Genomic DNA, 19038 nt, shown 5'->3' with positions numbered 1-19038 from the left:
TATAATACTGTGGGAGCAGGCCGAGCGAAAAAGGCGTAATGTTAATTTGAGTAACAGGAGTTTTAAAAATGTTCTGTAACAGACTACATAACATTTAAGGATGCTCTTCTGTATCCTTAATAGCCACAGCTGTGACACTGATTGCCTACTGTACTGCATAATGGATGGATTGCGCTATTTCTTGATTCATAAAGCGCAATGCAAAGCGTTCCAGTTGCGTTTCACCCTCACTGTAATCGTACACAATCGTGCGCGGCCAAAGCCGCGCTCCGTCCATTCACTTTCTTCGGTGAGGCGATACCAAAATTAAGCTTTTGTAATGTGGATGTAGCTTAGATTAAGCACCAATCCAAAATTGATTGTCATTCTCAGGCACTGCGTCGTCTTAGGTCGCCTGCATTGAATAATTAGGCGTAGATATTTTACTAATGTTCTGTAATAGATGTTTCAGATCAAGAATTTATTTCCATCTGATATTACAGTTAAAAGTAATCTACAAGAAGAACTTAAAAGTCTAAATTTCACATTCATATATATTTAATATTCATATTTCAAATGAAATGAATAGTTTTAAGCAAAGTATTTAATATATATTTAATTTCAATTCATGATGCGACGGACTGCACATTGTTATTTTCAGAATTTTCCTCTGCAGATCTTGAGTTTATAATTGTGAGGAACCTTTCCGCCATCTCGGACTTCTTAAAACGGCAGGCTAATTTCTCCACAACTCCATTAGGGTCTTCGGCAAAATTTAAAGATCCCCATATCAAACTCTTCTTTTGATCGTTCATATAAGTAATGCTGAAATTCTTGCTCACTGGCACGTTGAGCACCAATTTATGAATCTGCTCACGACGCATGACAATGCGATACGATTTCTGTGACTTGTGCTTTAAGATTTTTACCTCGCCCACACCTTTAAAAACAAGCAAGGATTAAATAGTTGTTATTACAACAAATTAAAATAAGCTTACCGCGTTCTTTCCACTCTTTGGTAGTGGCGTCATAGCGATAGAGCATACCACGTTCACCGAAAAGCTTAATTTCATTCTCCTCTCCAGTGCTCAACACAATCTCTTCGGGCAGGGCAATAATGGGCTCATAGTGTGGATCATAGTTCTCATCGTTTGTCTCGTCAGAGGATTCATTTTGTGTTGTAGACTTTGGTGATTGGAAATTCTTAAAATCGTTCTGGTGCGTCAGACCAAAGAAGCCGCCAGTGCTGGACTTTTGAACGCCGATTGGCTTGGCTGCCAAACTGGAAAAATCATCTCCAGAATTAGCGGCGGCCAGCTCCGCAAATCCAACCATAGGTTTGCTGTTGTTAAGCGTAATTTCCACATTATCCTTATTGTTCTTAGGTGATTCCGTTTTATTGGCGGCCAAATCGCCAAATGAGAAAGTATTTTGCTTGGCACCAAACACATAGTCGTTCGTGCTGCCACTGTTATTGTTGCTAGCAAACATATTGTTGCTACCAAAAATTGATGTGCCAAATATGGATTTTTGTGCCTGTGGTATGTCCTGCTGATTGCCCAATTTGTTGCCGAAAATTGAAGCGCTCGAACCAAACTCATGCTTGCCTAGAAGTAATTCAGTTTATACTTGTGTTCAAGCAAAAAATATGTCAACAAGAGTTTTACCTGTGGTCCCAAAAAGAAAGCCGCCAGTAGATGCGATAGTCGTACTAGCGGGGCTATTAGATGTAGGATTAACACATTCACTAACAGAGGTACTGAAGCCACCAAAGCTATTATGATTGTTGTTATTTGAAACTAATGTGCTTGCCTTAAGCAGTGGACGATTGGCTGAAGCTGGCGAGACAGCAGCTGCTGGCGTTGTTGGAGTTGAAACTGAAGTTGTTGGCTGTTTTGGTTTGGCTGGCGGCATCTTTAAGGCTGGCTGCATCATTGGCAACGCAGCCTGCTCTGTTGGTGTCGATACCGGACCATAGGCAAAGCTGTCGGGCTCACAGCCACGGCAGCCAGCGCATTTGTGCTCACTTGTAAAGAATTCAGTATTGAGTTGAACTTTGTTGGCCAACTCTTGCAACTCCTTGGATACAGCAGCAGGTTGTTGTTGGCCGACAGCTGCTGGCTGCTCTTCTGTATCCTTAATAGCCACAGCTGTGCCACTGAGTGCCTCCTGTACTGCATTATGGAAGGCTTGCGCTATTTCTTGATTCTTAAAGCGCAATGCAAAGCGTTCCAGCTGAGTTTCACCCTCACTGTAGTCGTGCACCACGAACAGCCATGTTTTGTCATCTTTGGGCTTATAAATCACATCAGCATTGAGAACATGATTAAGGCAAGTCTTCAATACTTGCTCACGTCGCATAACGCAGCGCAGACTTTTGCTTTGCTTGTGGCGCAGGATTTTAACATCGCCCAAGCCGCGCTCTTTCCATTCACCTTCTTCGGTTAAGCGATACAGCTTGGAGCGCTGTACATAAAGCAGCTCTTCATCCTCTTCGCCAGTTTTGACATCAATCTATATAAATGGACAATAGCTGGTTTAATATATTAGGAACTCAAGCTGAAAATATTACCTTATCTGGCAAAGGAATAACAGGCGCAAAATATGCATTATTTTCCTCCTCCTCCACATGACTGTCATCATCATTGTTGTCAGCAGCAGCAGCAGCAGGGCTTTTGGGTTGCTGTGCTAACGAAGATGTGGCCGTGGGCATGGCAAAGCTAAAGCTGTTGCTTGATTTGGGCATAAAACTAAAGCTAGCCGAACCAAAGATGCCACTGCCAGTGGACTTTGCTGCGTCTATCTGGCTGCTGCTTTCGCTTACACTTGGAGCTATGGATGCTATTGAATCCTTTGTTGTGGCATCAGTTGTCTTGGGACCAAAGCCAAAATTAAACTTTTGTGATGTGGATGTGGTCAGATTAAGACCTCCACCCAATTGATTGTCTTTCTTAGGCACTGTGTCATCTTTGGGTGCCTCACAGCACAAGCAATAAAGCTGCGTTGAGTCATTGCTGGTATAACAACCCGGGCAGCTCCAGCTACCTGTCTTGGGCTTGAAGGCATCACCAAAACCGCTAGTTGTGCTGCTAACAGCAGGGGCTGCTGCTGGCTTTGGTTTGAGCGCTTCGGCTCCAAGACTATTACTGCTGCTGCTCACAGTTGTTGTCATTTGCTTCGCTGGTTCAGCTGCAGCTGCAGCTGCTGGCTTTGTTGTAAAACTAAAACCCGTCGTCGACGCTGTTGTTGTTGTCACCACTGCATCCTTTTGCTGCTCTGTCGGCTTTGTATTAAAACTAAAACCAGTTGTACTGCTCAGGTCAGTTGCAGGCTTCGCAACGAAACTGAAGCCACCAGCACTTGGCATGCCAAAGCTAAATTTGCTGCTGCCACCACTAGTGCTATTGCTAAGGTTCAAGGCGCCCGCCGCTGGCTTGGGCGGCACTGTGTCATCCTTAGGCGTCTCGCAGGCTAAGCAATAAAGCTGCTCTGCCACATTGGTGGTATAACAACCCTGACAGCTCCAACTGCCCGCCTTGGGCTTGAAGGCATCACCAAAGCCCTTCGCCGCGGGTGCTTTGGTAGCGGACGCTTCAGCAGTCGGTGGTGTGACCTTCTCCGCCTTCTCCGGCTTTGTCGACGCCAACTGTTCGTTGTCCATGCTTGCCTGCGCCTTGAGCACGGCATCATAGAACTGTTTGCAAGTGTCAGCGCTCTTGAAGCGCACGCATAGCAGCTCTGTGGTCACCTCCTGTTCGGCAAAATCCTGTCCCGCCCAGGTGAGCGCGTTTTGCGTATTCGACGCGTAATTAAACTTGGTTTCGGGTAAAAGACGCTGATTGCAGCAGATCTTCAATACTTGTTCGCGTCGCATGAGCAAACGTATCTGGCTGGGATTGGCCTTTTGCTGCAGCAGTTTCATGTTGCCGATGCCACGTTCCTTCCACTCGCTGGCATCGCGATCGAAGCGCAATAGTTTGGCACGATGCTCAAAGAGCACCAGCTCGTCCTCCTCTCCGGTAACCACTTTGATTAGCTCAGGCAGCGGTATAACTGGCGTAAACTGAGCTGTGGGCACATATTCCGCATCATCAGCATCGGTGGTCTCTGTGCCGGATGTGGGCTGCTGGAGCATGCTGCTGCTGCTGACGCTGCTGTTGCTTTGGCTGCCAAAATTAAAAGCTGTGGTAAAGGCGGTGCTATTGTTGCCACCGCATGTTTTGTCTTGCACAGTGGTGAAGGTGGTGCTGGTGGTGGTGGTGGTGGTGCTGCTGCTGCTGCTTGTGCTTGTGCTTTGAGGCTGCTGCGCTGCCAAGCTGGCGAAGCTATAATTTCCAGTGCTGCTTTTGCTGTCAAAGGTAAAATTGGCAAAAGGTGAAGCTGCTGCTGGAGCTGGAGCATCAGTTGTTTTAACTGTTGTTGCACCACCAAACAGCGACTTCGGCACCGCAGATGCTGGCGCTGCAGAATTCAGCTTGGCTGCCTCCAATTGCTTGGGCTTGGCTGCTGCTGGCGTTGGTGTCGCTGGTGACGGAGTGCTGGTCACAAAGCTATTGCTAGCCATGCCAGCAAACATGGTCTGTGGCTTGGTGGGCACCGCTGTTTGTTGCTTGTTGCTACCGGCTCCGGCACCGGCTGATTTAACAGCATCATCGAAGGCCGCCTTAAATTCCTTGGCGGTCTCGGGCAATTTGAAGCGCACCAAGAACTTCTCCACTGTCAACTTCTCATCAGCAAAATCATTTGCACCCCAGATAAAGGATTTGCCTTCTGCGTCCAGCTGTGGCGTGGTTAACGACATGTTTGCCATAATTTGATGATTGGCGCATATTTTATGTGTTTGATCGCGTCGCATGAGTATGCGTGACACTCCTTGTGGATTAAGCAGGATCTTAATGTTGCCCGTGCCACGCTCCTTCCATTCCTTTTCAGCAAAACGATAGAGCTTGGCGCGATTAGTGAATTTCACCTGCTCATCCTCTTCGCCCGTGCGCACTTCCACCTCTGCAGGCAGCGGTATAATGCCTTGAAAATCTGGACGCGGATCATAGTCCAACTCAGCACTATTATCAGCTTGCTGCTGGCTACTGGAACTTTCATTTAATTCCGCCTCTGCCTCGGACGCCGCTTGCTCGCGCTGCTTCTCTGCTGCCGCCTGCGCTACTTGCGCCTTGAACGAGAAATTTGAGAAGTCACCAAACATGCTGCTGCTCTGCTCTTTGTCTAGACTGAAAATGTTGCTGCTGCTGGTGGTTGCTGCGGCTGTCGGCTCTGTAGTCTGCGAGACCAGACTGGGCTTAATGTGTTGCGCCGGAATGGTGACGCTCAAGGTGGGCTGAGCACTGGACATGGCTGGCTTGGGCAAAGGATCTGAGCTGGTGATGACCACATTTGCTGGCGGTTCTTTTTCCACAGGCTGATTGTTTTGGGCGCGATTGAAGAGCACTACAGTAGACGGAACAGAAGCTGGAGCCGGTGCTGGGACAACCAATGGAGCAGTGGGCTTAGGCAGAACTGCTGGCGTTTGCAAAGCGGGCACAACTGGTGGCAGCTGTGGAGCCAATTGTGGCGGCAGCTGTGGAGCTAACTGCTGTGGCAACTGTTGTGGCATCTGTTGTATCAACTGCTGTTGCATTTGTTGCGGCATCTGTTGTGGCATCTGTTGTGACAACGCTTGCGGTGAATTATTAAAGAAGCCGGTCCCTGGCGTTGAAGGCATACTGGCTACCAGACTTTGCGGCGTTCCATAATTGAGTCCATTGAGTCCATCCATAAACGGCGCATTGCCAGCAAATGGCAAGCACTTGCCATAATAGTTGGGTCCAGACTGCGGAGGTTGTGGACCACGCATAAACTGTGCCGCCTGCTGATTGGCAAAGTAGTTGTACATTTGATTTGGATTCGGATACATGGGATTGCCATAGGTATTGACATTGCCGGGTGAAAAGAAACGATCTTGTCCCATTCCTGCGACGGCGGCTGCTGCAGCGTTCTGTGGCGTCACGCAGTTCGACTGCAATGATTCCTCTATATTCAGTAAATCCTCCAGACCAAAGTTAGAGGCAGCGACAGCAGCAGCAGCTGCATCCAAGTCCCGGGTTGGCGTCTCTTGTCTAATCTTTAGCTTCAGCATATCCTCGATCAGCGTCAGCTTTTCAGCAAACTTGTCGGTAAGCGATTTAATATCCTGACGCATGGCATCCATGCTGTTGGCCACATCATCTTGCAAGCCACACAGCTGCTTGCTCATCTGCTTGACTGTATTCTCCAGTTCGAGGTTAACAGGCGCTGCCACCATCTCTGGCTTGCTGCGTCGAGAACGATTTGATGCTACCTCTGCATAGTAATCATCCTGGGCATCCTCATAGGTGCTGGAATTATTGTGCAGATCATTAGTTTGCCCAATATCGTCTTCTATGTAGCTACGCATTTCGCGCTCCACCAGCGTACTAAGCGGATGATCCACATGCTCAAGGAGCAAGTGCTGTGTTTGCCGCAAGCAATCTTGACGACGCTCCCGATAGGATTGACGAGCAACACGAGGCGATCGTGGACTCTGCGCCAGCTGGCGATAGGCTTCGGCCTGCATATAGCAGGCCATGGGCAGCTGCAGACCACGCATCTCTTCCAGAAATTCCTCGTAGAGACGCTGCTTAAATAGACGCGCGCTCATATAGCTAATCGCCTTTTCCGCCAGCTGTTGGGTTTGCAGCCAAACACTGCTAGCATTAGCATTGGAAAATTTGAAGAATCTAGCAAAAGGTTCCAGTTGCTGCTGGCGATGACGTCGCAGCATATTAAAGCCATGTTTGTAGATTGTCTCGATGCGTGCATGCAAACCAGCGGAAGTCGTAGCGCGCTCAGCACGATTCTCCAGCAGATTTCCCAGCTGGAAGACCAGTATCATATCAGCATGTGGTCCATTCAAGCCACGCACTGCCTCCAGTCCACACTGCAGCGTCGCACGCTGCTCCATGCTTAGCTGCTCGGCATGGTTATAGATGCTCAACATCAATTTCCACCACTTAAGTTGGTCTGCTGTAACAAGATCAAAGCGTTTCAGCACCATATTGGCATAGGGCAGCATATAGGGACCCTGCGCCTGCTGCGCCTGGCAGCTGAAGTTCTCGCGCATCGTTTCCAACTTGCGCTGTGCTTGCAGCACGACGCCGTATAGAAATATATCCACGTCCAGACGGCTGAGTGCATCGCAGCCAAGAAAATGCAATGCACCTTGTTTGCAATCCTGTTGCATGTGATCATAGAAGTGCACACGTTGCATTGCCGCTAGATTATCGCTACTCAGCGCCAGATAGACATGTTGCATCAATGTTGGCACCGGCATTAGCTTCAATGCACGCTGCTCTAGCTCCTCAATGTCCGCCACGGCAGGCCATTCATACAGCGGATGTTCGAGGCGTGAGTCACGTGCCATGTATGTGGTCTGCTCCTTTAGCTTCTGATCCGTATGTGTATAGAGCATCTGATATAGCTGTTGACGCCATTTTTTATCCGCACACTGCTGGCGTATGTTGGACAGCAGCTCATCGCTGCTATCCCAAAGACTGCGCTTTTGAGCTGGCTTACCTAGCTCGTCGTCCTGATTTTGACGCAGACAGCCTTGCAAGGTGCGTGCCAGCTGCGCGCAGCGAAACGCCGCTTGATAGCGCCAGAATTGCAGCAGCTTCTTCTGCACGTTGCTACAGTGACGATGCCAATGTGGAGTTTTCTCTTTGAAGGGCTGTTGCTGATAGCCCAGCAGCAACAGCGGTAATGCCGTACGTATTGTATTCGACCAAGTGCTATTCTTTTTGCTTTGTAGTTCGCGTTTAAACAGCAGCGTAGCTGCATGCAATAACAGCTGGCCAGCAAAGTGTTCCACACAGCACTGGTGCAGCTCGCGACAGCCGTTCGCCGTCAGTTTGTCAGCCAGCAAACTGAATTTGTTTAGATATTGATCAAACTTGAACAGCTGGGTGGTGCACTCTGCTAGGCATGGTTCTGACTGCAGGCTTAATTGCACCAGACGCTCCAGTGTAATCAATGTGAGCTCCCAATACGCCCAATTATTGGAGTTATCCTTTTGTGACTCACATTTGCGCAGCACAGTCCAAACGACTTCGTACCATTCAGTTGATTGCCATTCTGCAGCAGTCGACTCCACTTCGGTTTTGTAGGCAAAATTGAAAGCCTCATCATGGCGCTTGCTTTCTAAATAGGAGTGCATAAGACGTACGCGTATAACTGGGTCCTGTGGACGAGCAATGAGCTCTCTGTGCAATAGCAGCTCTACCGACTGCTGTTGATCGCCTCCGCCCGAGTTGGTCGAGGTTCTCTGCTTGAGGCTCAACGCATACACAATATCGCTTTCGCGGAGCTCTGGCTCGTCTTTAGCCAAATCAATCCAGTAGGCAGCGCGTTCAGAGTTATACACAGCCGCATGCTCATTCAACAACTGACAAGCATCCTTGATAACGTCCGGCTGCCTCGGATTAAGTTGAATGCAGCGCTGATAGTGATCCAATACCTTATTATAATCTGGTGGTGTTTGTTCCTTATAACATTGGGCAATCAATTTATGTCCGGAATACTCATCCTTCACCCTCAAATATGCAGTCAAATACTCAATAGCCTTGGGGAATTCATTTATCTTCACATATAGACGGGCAATAGAGTAGCCCTTTAAATCGCGCTGTAAAAATTAAAAAATTAGACATAACCTCAAACGGCATTTATTCTTTTGCAATATATAACAAGCGTTTTATTTCAGGATTTAACTATTATGTTTCTATTGTCTTTTGAACTTTTTTGTATACAAATGTATGCATGTATGTCGTCTGGAATAGAATAACAAAATGACGCGCTTTTTTTCTAGCGGCTTCCGAGACGCCGACACCCATACATACATACATATGCATGTATGCACAATGCCCTACACGATTTCGCAAGCGTTGTATAGTGAAAATTCCAATGCAATAGCATGCAAACTTACCTCTGGACCTGGTGGTATTTTACCAATAAAGCCGTGAACATGTTCGTCCAGCTCCTTGCGTGTTTTAAACATTGTTACTCTTCTTAATCTTCACTTATTTGCTAATATATTCACTTTCTTGCTGGGGGAAAAAATGTGCTTCAAATTGCACAAATTGCCAAAGAGTATTCGATTTTTGACAAGTTTTTTAATTGCGTAAGTTGAATTTTATAAATCGAAAACTGTGCACTTAGCTACCTTGAAGCTAGATTTGCCAAAGCACAGCCGTATTAAATACAATTTATTCTTTCTTTTCAATGGCAAATGACAGCTTCTCTTGTACAACAAAAATATGTAATTTTTAGCGCCGAATCTGCGAATATTAGTGATGCAAAAATCTTATCGAAGCACAGATATATCGAACTTGACAGAGTTGTCGTGGATGACTGATTGATTGATTAAAATTTTCTTCAACTTTTAATTGAGCTGCTGTCAAAAATGTTGAAGCAAGCATTCTTTAAATTTATTTGAAATTAAATCACACACAAATTTGAACAATAGAAATAAAAAGATGATCATTTTCTGGGACTGTTTCATTTTATTGCTCACTGTTATCGTTTACTTAATTCCACTGCTATTACTACTATTAATGGCTCAGAAGATGCACAATTTGTACCAGAGTACGACTAAAGTTGAATGCATCTTAAATCTTTCCTTGCAGCAATATTTACAACCGGAAAATACCAATTTAAATCCGGCGCGCGTCAAGCTCCGATAACGGCGATAAGTTGTCCAATGGGACACATCAACAAATTTCCCCCATCACTAACGCAGAGCCCTGGACCTGTTATATTTTGGTTACTTGTTTTAGTTGAAATTTTCAAAATTTTCCGCAATATGGACGAGTCGGAATTGCTTTTTAATTTATTTTATTTCTTACTGTGTATGTGTGTGCTATATCCGCCCGAGGAGTTCCAACGCTTGGGCTTCACAATCGAACAGTTGTTCTCTCGCTTTCTGGGCGAAGAATACCTAGACTTTGTTGGCTATCATCTGCGGCGGACATCGCTGAATCTCTTTGTACACAGCTGCCTGCCGGCCACATATTTTCTAATACATCGACTCAAATTCTCAGTGTTTGCTACAGAAGCGCCATTGGAGAACAATGAGCTTGACCCAGATTTCCCAATGCCACAGGAAGCGGTGGCCTTTAAATCGTTGACCTGGAAGATGGCACAGCGCTTCAGCGTGCTGGCTGTATTAGCCGTGCCAGCGTTAATATTCAACTGGCATCAAAACAACTGGCGCCGGCATCCCATAAACAAAACACTCGCCAAGTACGCAAATGCGCCAGGCAGCTACAGCGCTGTAGCCAGAGACATTGGCACTGAGTTTCGTCGCCAGGACGTTTACAAACGCAAGCTAAACTCAATAAGCACAGTGATTACAACAGAAAACTGGATTATCAAGACGACCATGTACAATGTGAACTTTGCACTTCAAAGCAATACATCGCTTTGTGTCTCCAAGGTTTGTATATTTGTTGTTTAGAATATTATCAACATAAGACTAATTGTATTCTAATACTTTGCAGGCGGAAACATACAATATTTCGCAGCACGACCAGAACGATACTTTGCAAATGATCAGCATTATAGTGCGACCAACGCGTGAGGGTGTCTCCGACTTTCATATACGCATTAATGCACTGGAATTTCGTAGTCTGGAAGATCGCGTTAGGCGTCCTATAACCATACCATCGAATATACAATTTCATCGCAGTGTAATAGATCGCTTTGTGGATGTATTCAAGACACAGGTGGCGCTCAATCCCATATTCACCGCAGAGCCCATCACAGAAAAGTGCTACGCGTGCATGCTGGCTGAGCCCAATATTAAAATAAACAAACAATGTACCGATATGGACCGTGCGGGCGTTCCACTGACTGATGAGGCATGCTGCTCCAATTGCTACTGTCGTCCCATGTGGTGTGTGGAATGCTTGGCGCGATGGTTTGCTGCCAGACAAAGTGATGTCGATCGCGAGGTATGGCTAGAGCAGAAGTGCACCTGTCCCATGTGCCGTGCCAAGTTCTGTGTGCTGGATGTTAGCTATATTAGAGCACCTGAACAGGAAGACTCGTGATGGGAATAAAATCATCTATTTAATTCAAGTCTTATGCTTTATTTGGTAAGATTTAAGCATGTGAATTTATACTAATGTTATGTTAAGATATATATATATGAATGTAGTACTATGTATAGATAAAGTTGTGCATATACAATTTAGTGCAATTATCACGTTTTAATACTTGTATAAACAGAGATAATAATAATCATTACTTTATAAACTTAAGTACAATCGATCTACCCAGAAAACAAAGCCATCTATTTATATAGAGAACTAGCGTATGCGATAGTTAGTTTTCACAATTTTTACTTGCTGCGCCATGAAAATATTTGTTAACGGTTTAGTCTTGCTAATTTTCCCCTCCTCTGGACTTCCTTTGTCTCGCACATATAAATATATATATTATATAGCCCGCAAATTGTGCAATAAACTCTTAGGTTAAATTAATAAAGCGTAATACAAATGTTATATATATGGTGTATATATATATATGCATATATACTAATGTATATAAATTTGGTATACGACCGCAGCCACTATCTATAAGTTTGTTTCGTAAAAACTTTTATAATTCTCCGCTTTGTCACGTTGACCTCGCATTGATGACGATGACGGCGTTCCTGTGCCTGTGTTCGTTGTATTATTGCTCGCTGTGGAGTTAATATATGAGCTGGAAGAGGAGGTTTTGCTTATGGCGCTGGCAGCGACGCGCGATGTGATCTGCAATAAAATCAATTAAAATGCGCTGCTTTTAGTTCAATTATTGTTTAGTCTGTGGCGCCATATCAGCGCGACATAAAATACACTTTGATTAACTTTATCATTTAGGGTCAGCAATCACAGAGTCGAACTTTTTAGAAGTTAATCAAAAGACATCGCCATAAGTCATATATTTGGTTGAACAACTGATTTTAATCAAGCACAAACATACAAACCATAAGTATACTTGTTCGTTCGTTTGTTTGTTTGGCTATAACGCTTTAGTTAAAGCTTTATTTTATTTTTTGACAAGTGTCGAGAGCGTGCTCGGTCACATATATGTACATATATTTACCTATATACCAACACATGCATTTGGTATATAAAAAAGGTTTCCTTTGTTGTAGTTGTTGTTAGTCTTGCTGTGTTTTTGTTAGTTGATAAGGTTTTTGCGCTGTTAAAACGAACAGAAGTAAATTTTGCAATATCTGAGGGAGGTGCCTCATTGTTGGAGTGCTATTCGTTTGGTAAAACCATGTTTATAATTCACACTTTACTATCATTTATTTATTTATATATTTCTGATATGATAAAGGATTTTCTGTTTGCTTTTGATACCCATAAAAACTAAAATCGTAGCCAAAATAAGTATGTATCTATTTATTGATGTGCTAATACGAAAGCTACGGAACTGTATAGGTTTTTGCGTATTAAATAAGGATTGAGTATGTCTTTTATGGCATTAAGTTCATTGCACAGTCGGGAAATCGATCTGTCGCTGAACGCAATTATTGCGCAAGATAATACGCCCCTTTGGACGAGTCATGGTGCAATCCTCCCTGAACCAAGCGTGAACCACTTGCCAAATTTCAAGATTCGCGTGCCGGCAAATTTTATGGCTTGGTTTATTTTTAAATTTGAAAGCGCCCCTTTGTGTGATACTTTTTAATAAAAAAAAAAAATGAATACGTATACGTATTATATGTCATTTTATTGAACTTTTGTCGCCTTTAGCTCAACTGACGCCCAACAAATGCAACTGCATAAAGTTACCCAAAAGCTGTTTTTTGTCGGTCGTTAGCGTACTTAAATATGCAAACAAACAAACACACAGATGTATATAAAAGCGAAGTATATAAAAAAAATATATTGATCTTGGTTTTTTTTTGGACAAGTGGGTTCTGTTTTTTGTGTTTACATTGCGACTTATTTTTTATGTGTGCAATATACGTTTAAGTACATCTTACGATAAAGTATAAAAATAAAATGTTTAAGAAAGTGGAAGGTGCATTAGAATCAACTGACTGTGAACAACTTTTATTTAATAAGTGTAAGAGTTGTTGGTTTCTCGTTTTTTCATATTTGTTTGCAATTTTAACAAGATTTTGTAGTCAAGGCTAAATTATCTGATAGTAGGGAAAAGTACCTCATGTAATCTAATCTAAACATTGCAAATATTAATAATTTTGACAGCACAGTAAGTGCTTTGAAAAGTATTTGATTTTTTATAAACTCTAGTGCAAATTGTATAATTGCAGGCACTTTGTATAGATATCATCTTAAAAGCAAGCGCTCTACCAATTGCTTAAATTACTAAAGATTTTTATTTATAAATGCAGTTCATCAACAATGAAGCTGTAAATTTCTGCGGTTTTTGTTTTCACTTATTTTCAGTGACATTGAGCGCTATATATAGCAAAATAATCAAAGTATGTATAAAGAAAACTTGAAAGTCTTAAATCCATATCGATTGTTATAACATATGCATGTATGTTTATATGTTTGTTTACATACATATATATATTGCATACAATTTTTATCACAATAAAACAACTTCCTTTTTTATTAATGAGCGTTTCCGTTTGCTGCCGTCTTTGTTATTGTTGTTTTGGATCTTCTGTTATTGCTCATTTCACATGACGTGTGAAACCTCAAACGTAGCAAAACACACTAAAGACCCGTTTTGTAAACATACATACATACATATATGTATATATAGATTTGTTACCAATTTATAATGTGGATCATTGAAATTTTGGTGTCTGGGCAGTCTATCAAATCAAATGATAACTATATGTATGTATATGTATGTGTATAAGCGAAATGTTAACTAGGTTAACAGGAACTAAGCAAGGTTGACGCACCTTATTATCGTTTTCTTTGCCATAATGATTGCCGGTGACATCAAAAAGTTTTCCATCGACCACATCGCGCTTTTTATTCTTCGATCTAAAACGGCCCGAACGTGAAATTGTGAAATTGCGCCACTGGTGCGAGTACTGATCACAGCGCTTCTCCTCCTCGTTCAAAATGCTGTCCAGATAGTGCATGGTGGGTTCATGTGATGCGGCCATTGTGCGTTACCTCCTTTAACTCGAGATCTACTTTTGGGGTGCCCGATGTGTTTATGTTGTGAGAGTGCACGTTTCAATGATATTGCAGCTAAAATCGCTCGATTCAGTTTCAGTACATTTCGTTTATAGATAAAATAAAGCCGAACCGAACCAGTGCCGAGCAATGACGATCACTGCGTGCAATACAATTTAACTTAACTTAACTTAATGTATTGTTTGTTATCTTGAACAGTACGCGACGCTTGCAATGCGTGTTGTAGCGGTAGCCGGTGCCCGTCTGACTGTGGAGTTGCTATTAACGTAGTTGCTGCCGTCGTCGTCGCACACAAATGACAACAGCGACAGCAGCAGCAACAGCCGAGCCGACAAGCAACACGACTTCCAGCTCCAGCGATTCGTTACGTTATTTTCGCCTGCCCGCTCACACTTCCCCCAAGAACAAACACAACCCGTTGGAATTGTTGTTGCCGCTGCTGCTGCTGCTGCGACAGCAAAAGAAAGCAGCAAGAAATCTTTCAACTGCTGTGAACGCAAGAGCGTGTGATTGCTCCTGAAAACCCCAAACAGGTGAGATACACACACAAACTGGCAGACACACCGATGTTTGTTGGTATAGAGTGTGCGAACTATTTGATTTCATGCTAAAATAAGGTCTTTCGGACTACCCCAATGCACTATAAATTCAAATAAGTACATAAGTTTACATTTCAATTGTTTGAAGAACAAAAATAGAACGACTTACAGCTTCTAAGCTGCTCTATATAACTTTTCTTTCTTTTTTTTTTTTTAGCAATTAGAGCATTTCAAAATTCGCTGCAACCGCTACTTTAAATACACGCAAACATTTGTGTATATAAATATGTATATACTGTAGTTACCTGTGTATGTGTATGTATGAGAGCGTGTGTTGTCAATGATAAGCGTAAATAGACAAAACAAACACTCGAGTCGCTAACAATTATAAATGATTATATCGCTTTTTGGAGCATTCACTTTGTCCGGGTCTTTAACTGTAACTTTTGTATACATATGATAGATGGATGATGTAGCGCCCATCTCATGAGCAGCTACTCCAGGCCAAGAGTCTTAAATCGAATGTACATATGTATGTATATACTATATACAGCGATGCTTAAACTTATGTATTGTTATCTTAATGACTCAGCTCGCGCACTGCATGCTATTATAGCTAAAGATATTATTCACACTTTCTTGTTGGTATTGCAATTAAAAGCAACGCTTATCTAATCCATTTAAGCAAATGCAAAATTTGCACTTTGTCTGCGAGGCTGTGTGCTACAGATATAAATAATTAATGTATGTATGTGTAATCAACCGAACCACAGCCAAGGGTGTTGGTTTTATTTACATAGGCAATTTTGTAGTTTACAAAAGGTTAACATATAAATTCAAAGTGTGTGTATGTGTGTGTGTGGAAGCATATTTGCGTAAGTGTTAATATAATATTCATATATGATAATAGCTTAATGGACTGTGCAATTTTCAGTTTCTTATTTATTATTGTTAACAAAAATTTTGGGCAAGCAACATGTGTTTACCTATCATTGTACATTCTAAACAAGCAATTAATTTTCTTTACATAAGCACATACGTATAGAAAATTTCGTAGACATGTATACATGTATATGTTAATTATATGCATTATATTATCTTCTAATTTTGTTTGCCAACGACTACCGAGTGTTAAAACAAATTGAACTTAAATCAAAACGGAACTTGTCAAACAATTATAGAGTTCAGCTTCATAATTGAATGTCCAGGCTATGCGAATGTGGCTTCTAAACAACACTGTCTCCATTAGGTTGCTGATCACGCTCGCGGGCAGCCACAGCAGCAGCGGCAAGACGCGACATAGGCAATACAGGCTGCTGCTGCTGCTGCTGCTGCTGCTGTTGTTGTTGTTGTTGCTGCTGCTGCTGCTGCTGTTGTTGTTGATTAGCGGAACCCGCATTGTTGTTGCGATGCATGAAATTACGAATATTCTCCTCGGTGTAGTCTACAATGCGGCGCTTCTTGCGACGAGCGTATTGTTTCTGTTTTAAATAGATTTTCAGCATGCCCTTGACTGTAATGAAGGTGAGACCACCGAGCAGTGTGCGATGTAGTGTATTCTCTACAGAGTCAAACAATATGCGTCCAACAATGCACGAGATTGTGGGCAGCAGCATGGCCCCACAGAAGATTCGCGTTGCTGAGACTGGATCCGATAGCGCCGGAGTTGCTGGATTGGATGAGCTCGGCAGCTCCTCCTCGTGATTGCTATAAATGAAAGAACTGAAGCTGAGAAAAGAAAACGTTTGCCAAAAATTGATTTACTTACGGGCTTGGATATATAAAATTAACAAAAGGAAATTTTCGCATGACGGTGCCACGATTGCGTATTAAACGCAACAGCGCATCTTCCCAGCGTATTAATCTGCCTAGTACCAGGCCAACTGGTATTGCGGGCAGACCTATTAGTAGCACCAGCGGATCGCCACTTTCCATTATAGACATGCCATGATCATGTCCAACGATCTGTTTTCAAAAAGACAAGACTCTTTGTATTACAGCAGCAACATTTGTTATTGCATTTGCACACTTACCTGAAGGAACGTTACGGCACCATAGGTTACGGCTGTCCAGTAGATTGAGCCAACAAAGAAGCCCGCTGCCAAAAATGGGCTTAGACGCTTAACCAGATTGTCCATGGCTTCTAAGGCACCTCCCAGTTTGCCCATTTGTGGGAACACAATAATGTACTCAGTTTGGCACTGCGGGCATGATACCGATCGCAGCGTATTGCCCTTTTGTGTCTTTTCATCGATCCAGCGATACAGACAGCTTTGATGCACCCACTTGGTGGTTCCACGACACTGGCATGGCTGCACCCAAGCCGCCAATCTGTTATCCTCATCCGTAGCAAAACAAATCCAGCAACAACGCTCTGCATCAGCATCTAAGTCAGCAGCGGCTGTTGTGCTCAAGCTTTCAACGCCTGAACTGGAAGCCAACATACCGGAAGTTGTCGGTATGGAATCTACTGTAACAGCTGTATGCGTAGGACTATTCATTGGAACAATCAAATTACTCGAGCCGGCCTCTGTCTCGGTGGCAGCGTCTGCAGTGGGCACTGCTGCTTTATCTTCCATATCGCTGCAAATTTCACACTATATTTGGTAAGGTAAAGATTATTGCAGTGACCTTTGTAGTGAATTAACTTGGTGTGAATCAAGCTGCTTAATATTTTTAAATATCTTAACAACAGGTCTATTTCGTTTACAAACTATTAATTGAATATTTCTATATTATTTTTATTTTGCCACTTAACTCTACGTAAAATGTTGTTGTTGCTTTTGACTAGTAGTATTCGATTTATATTATAGTCGATAGAGAAGCAATCGAAAATGGATGGAGGATATCGAAGCATGTACTTGTCTCTAGGACGATTATTCGTTGCTCGTTGTATTTTTCAGCACTGGCTTGGGCGGCTTTCTTTGAATATTTAAAATAGATAATTATTGTAGAATTCATTTGGCCCACTCCCGCAACAAACATATGAAATAGTGTTGAGTATATTATTGCAGTTGCTAGTAAGATTTAGTTTAGCAAATATATAATAACATTAAGAAAGCCCGGTGTATTTAATGCCTATGATTTCGCTGACTTGGTAAATTTCAACTGCTAGTCCAACTCATGGTTGGCATTCTGTCGTCGCTGGGGTCTACTCGGTTCTTCATCGTCATCGTCAAAGCCTTGCATGAGTCGATTGAATATGTCTCCAAACATACCACCAAGTCCGCTTGGTCCAGAGTGTACATGCTCGACCTGCTCGTCAAAGTATATAACTCCAATTTTTGTGATATATTTTTGAAATGAAGTGTCCCGCTTTAAGGAAGGCTCGTAAAGCTTGCGCAAAGCTCGAAAGGCCGATACGCTTTTCATGTCAATGAGACGAAAGAGAAAGTAAATAAAATTGACCAAGGGCTCCTTGTAGGGAAACTCATGTCTCAGCAGCTTTGGATGATGACGTGTGTACTCGGTGAAGGTGTCTTCTGCCGTTTTGCGATCCTTCAACGATAGTTGCTGCAGCACCGCCTGCACCAGAAACAAATCAACCTCTTGATGGAATCCCTTGTTCTGGCTTATTTCAATCAGCACACGCCCACAGAGACTGCCGTCTTGGCAAAGCAAAAAGTGATGCCGTGCCGATTCAATGTTTCCTTCGGACCAAAACGTATGCGCTATAAGCTTATGCAATACCGGATGCCCGTATTGTCCATGCAAAGCAATGCTCCATTTAATCGCACGTTGCTGTAAAAGAAACACTCTCAATAAGAACTTTCTCAATCGAAATTTCTAGATTATCAACATACAATTAGCGTCTCGCGTTCTACTGTGCTGGCGCTCAATCCACGTATTAGTTGACCTAGCCAAGGCACCCATTGGAAGTTATTCGTGTCTCCCGTTTGAGATCCGCGTTTTTCCAGCGTATCCACAATCAGCAGACACAAGTCAGCTGCGCTGCTCTCTTGTCCTTTCTCAATAAGCTTCTGGGCTCCGTCAAAGAGCAGATCCAAGCAGTCTTGGTAGCGTTTTTGGGCAGTATACCGAAAGTAAAGTGTTCTATACATCATATGAGCCTCGTAAAACTCTCCCAGCTCCAAAGAATGCGACAACTTGGCAAGGACACGACTAACACCCCGCTGATTGGCGCTGGAGCTGTTGTTGCCGCTCTCAACAGGAGCCTCGGCTTCGGCCGTAGTCATATTTCAGCACTGTGTTGTAATTACGGCACTTTAACAAGAAATATATATTGTCCGACGGTGTTTCTAAGTTTTCTTAAAAATATATATTTTTTATTTGTCGAGTGGATGACAGTATGTTATTCACTATGTAAATTT

General features: G+C 43.1%; 5 protein-coding genes across 5 annotated transcripts; 1 reads left to right on the top strand and 4 right to left on the bottom strand.

Annotated features, from left to right (window-relative positions):
• Nucleotides 1–573: 573 nt before the first annotated feature.
• On the bottom strand, nt 574–9280 carry LOC108603746 (E3 SUMO-protein ligase RanBP2). The gene is made up of 5 exons (XM_017992819.1): nt 8972–9280; nt 2552–8671; nt 1647–2493; nt 978–1586; nt 574–919 (listed from the first exon to the last, which is right to left on the bottom strand). Exons 1-5 carry the CDS (start codon nt 9041–9043, stop codon nt 606–608), a joined length of 7962 nt encoding a protein of 2653 aa, XP_017848308.1. The 5' UTR covers nt 9044–9280; the 3' UTR covers nt 574–605.
• Nucleotides 9281–9520: 240 nt separating this feature from the next.
• LOC108604419 (E3 ubiquitin-protein ligase TM129) lies at nt 9521–11188 on the top strand. The gene is made up of 2 exons (XM_017993885.1): nt 9521–10480; nt 10545–11188. Exons 1-2 carry the CDS (start codon nt 9647–9649, stop codon nt 11094–11096), a joined length of 1386 nt encoding a protein of 461 aa, XP_017849374.1. The 5' UTR covers nt 9521–9646; the 3' UTR covers nt 11097–11188.
• Nucleotides 11189–11300: 112 nt separating this feature from the next.
• LOC108604420 lies at nt 11301–14674 on the bottom strand. Its single transcript, XM_017993886.2, has 2 exons — nt 13925–14674; nt 11301–11801 (listed from the first exon to the last, which is right to left on the bottom strand). The coding sequence occupies exons 1-2, from the start codon at nt 14132–14134 to the stop codon at nt 11622–11624; spliced, it is 390 nt and encodes a 129-aa protein (XP_017849375.1). The 5' UTR covers nt 14135–14674; the 3' UTR covers nt 11301–11621.
• A 955-nt stretch (nt 14675–15629) lies between these two features.
• On the bottom strand, nt 15630–17483 carry LOC108604579 (E3 ubiquitin-protein ligase MARCH5). Its single transcript, XM_017994110.1, has 4 exons — nt 17466–17483; nt 16741–17304; nt 16476–16672; nt 15630–16414 (listed from the first exon to the last, which is right to left on the bottom strand). Exons 2-4 carry the CDS (start codon nt 17284–17286, stop codon nt 15934–15936), a joined length of 1224 nt encoding a protein of 407 aa, XP_017849599.1. The 5' UTR covers nt 17287–17304; nt 17466–17483; the 3' UTR covers nt 15630–15933.
• A 216-nt stretch (nt 17484–17699) lies between these two features.
• Nucleotides 17700–19001, bottom strand: LOC108604580 (Golgi to ER traffic protein 4 homolog). The gene is made up of 2 exons (XM_017994111.1): nt 18511–19001; nt 17700–18448 (listed from the first exon to the last, which is right to left on the bottom strand). Exons 1-2 carry the CDS (start codon nt 18901–18903, stop codon nt 17819–17821), a joined length of 1023 nt encoding a protein of 340 aa, XP_017849600.1. The 5' UTR covers nt 18904–19001; the 3' UTR covers nt 17700–17818.
• Nucleotides 19002–19038: the final 37 nt, after the last annotated feature.

This window comes from Drosophila busckii, chromosome 3R (genome assembly GCF_011750605.1).
Source record: "Drosophila busckii strain San Diego stock center, stock number 13000-0081.31 chromosome 3R, ASM1175060v1, whole genome shotgun sequence".
Taxonomy (NCBI): Eukaryota; Metazoa; Arthropoda; class Insecta; order Diptera; family Drosophilidae; genus Drosophila; species Drosophila busckii.
Note: the sequence above shows the minus strand (reverse complement) of the source record. Positions and strands in the feature narration are given on the sequence as shown.

What these genes read in the sequence shown, in the direction of transcription:
- LOC108603746 (XM_017992819.1), bottom strand. Translation starts at nt 9,043, where the DNA reads ATGTTTAAAACACGCAAGGAGCTGGACGAACATGTTCACGGCTTTATT. An exon ending in AAATACCACCAGGTCCAGAG is followed by an intron (nt 8,672 to 8,971) that starts GTAAGTTTGCAT and finishes TAATTTTTACAG; the next exon opens with CGCGATTTAAAGGGCTACTC. An exon ending in TTATTCCTTTGCCAGATAAG is followed by an intron (nt 2,494 to 2,551) that starts GTAATATTTTCA and finishes CCATTTATATAG; the next exon opens with ATTGATGTCAAAACTGGCGA.
- LOC108604419 (XM_017993885.1), top strand. Translation starts at nt 9,647, where the DNA reads ATGCATCTTAAATCTTTCCTTGCAGCAATATTTACAACCGGAAAATAC. An exon ending in CATCGCTTTGTGTCTCCAAG is followed by an intron (nt 10,481 to 10,544) that starts GTTTGTATATTT and finishes AATACTTTGCAG; the next exon opens with GCGGAAACATACAATATTTC.
- LOC108604420 (XM_017993886.2), bottom strand. Translation starts at nt 14,134, where the DNA reads ATGGCCGCATCACATGAACCCACCATGCACTATCTGGACAGCATTTTG. An exon ending in GCAAAGAAAACGATAATAAG is followed by an intron (nt 11,802 to 13,924) that starts GTGCGTCAACCT and finishes ATTTTATTGCAG; the next exon opens with ATCACATCGCGCGTCGCTGC.
- LOC108604579 (XM_017994110.1), bottom strand. Translation starts at nt 17,286, where the DNA reads ATGGAAGATAAAGCAGCAGTGCCCACTGCAGACGCTGCCACCGAGACA. An exon ending in GTGCCGTAACGTTCCTTCAG is followed by an intron (nt 16,673 to 16,740) that starts GTAAGTGTGCAA and finishes TTTTGAAAACAG; the next exon opens with ATCGTTGGACATGATCATGG. An exon ending in AATTTTATATATCCAAGCCC is followed by an intron (nt 16,415 to 16,475) that starts GTAAGTAAATCA and finishes TTTCATTTATAG; the next exon opens with CAATCACGAGGAGGAGCTGC.
- LOC108604580 (XM_017994111.1), bottom strand. Translation starts at nt 18,903, where the DNA reads ATGACTACGGCCGAAGCCGAGGCTCCTGTTGAGAGCGGCAACAACAGC. An exon ending in TAGAACGCGAGACGCTAATT is followed by an intron (nt 18,449 to 18,510) that starts GTATGTTGATAA and finishes TTTCTTTTACAG; the next exon opens with CAACGTGCGATTAAATGGAG.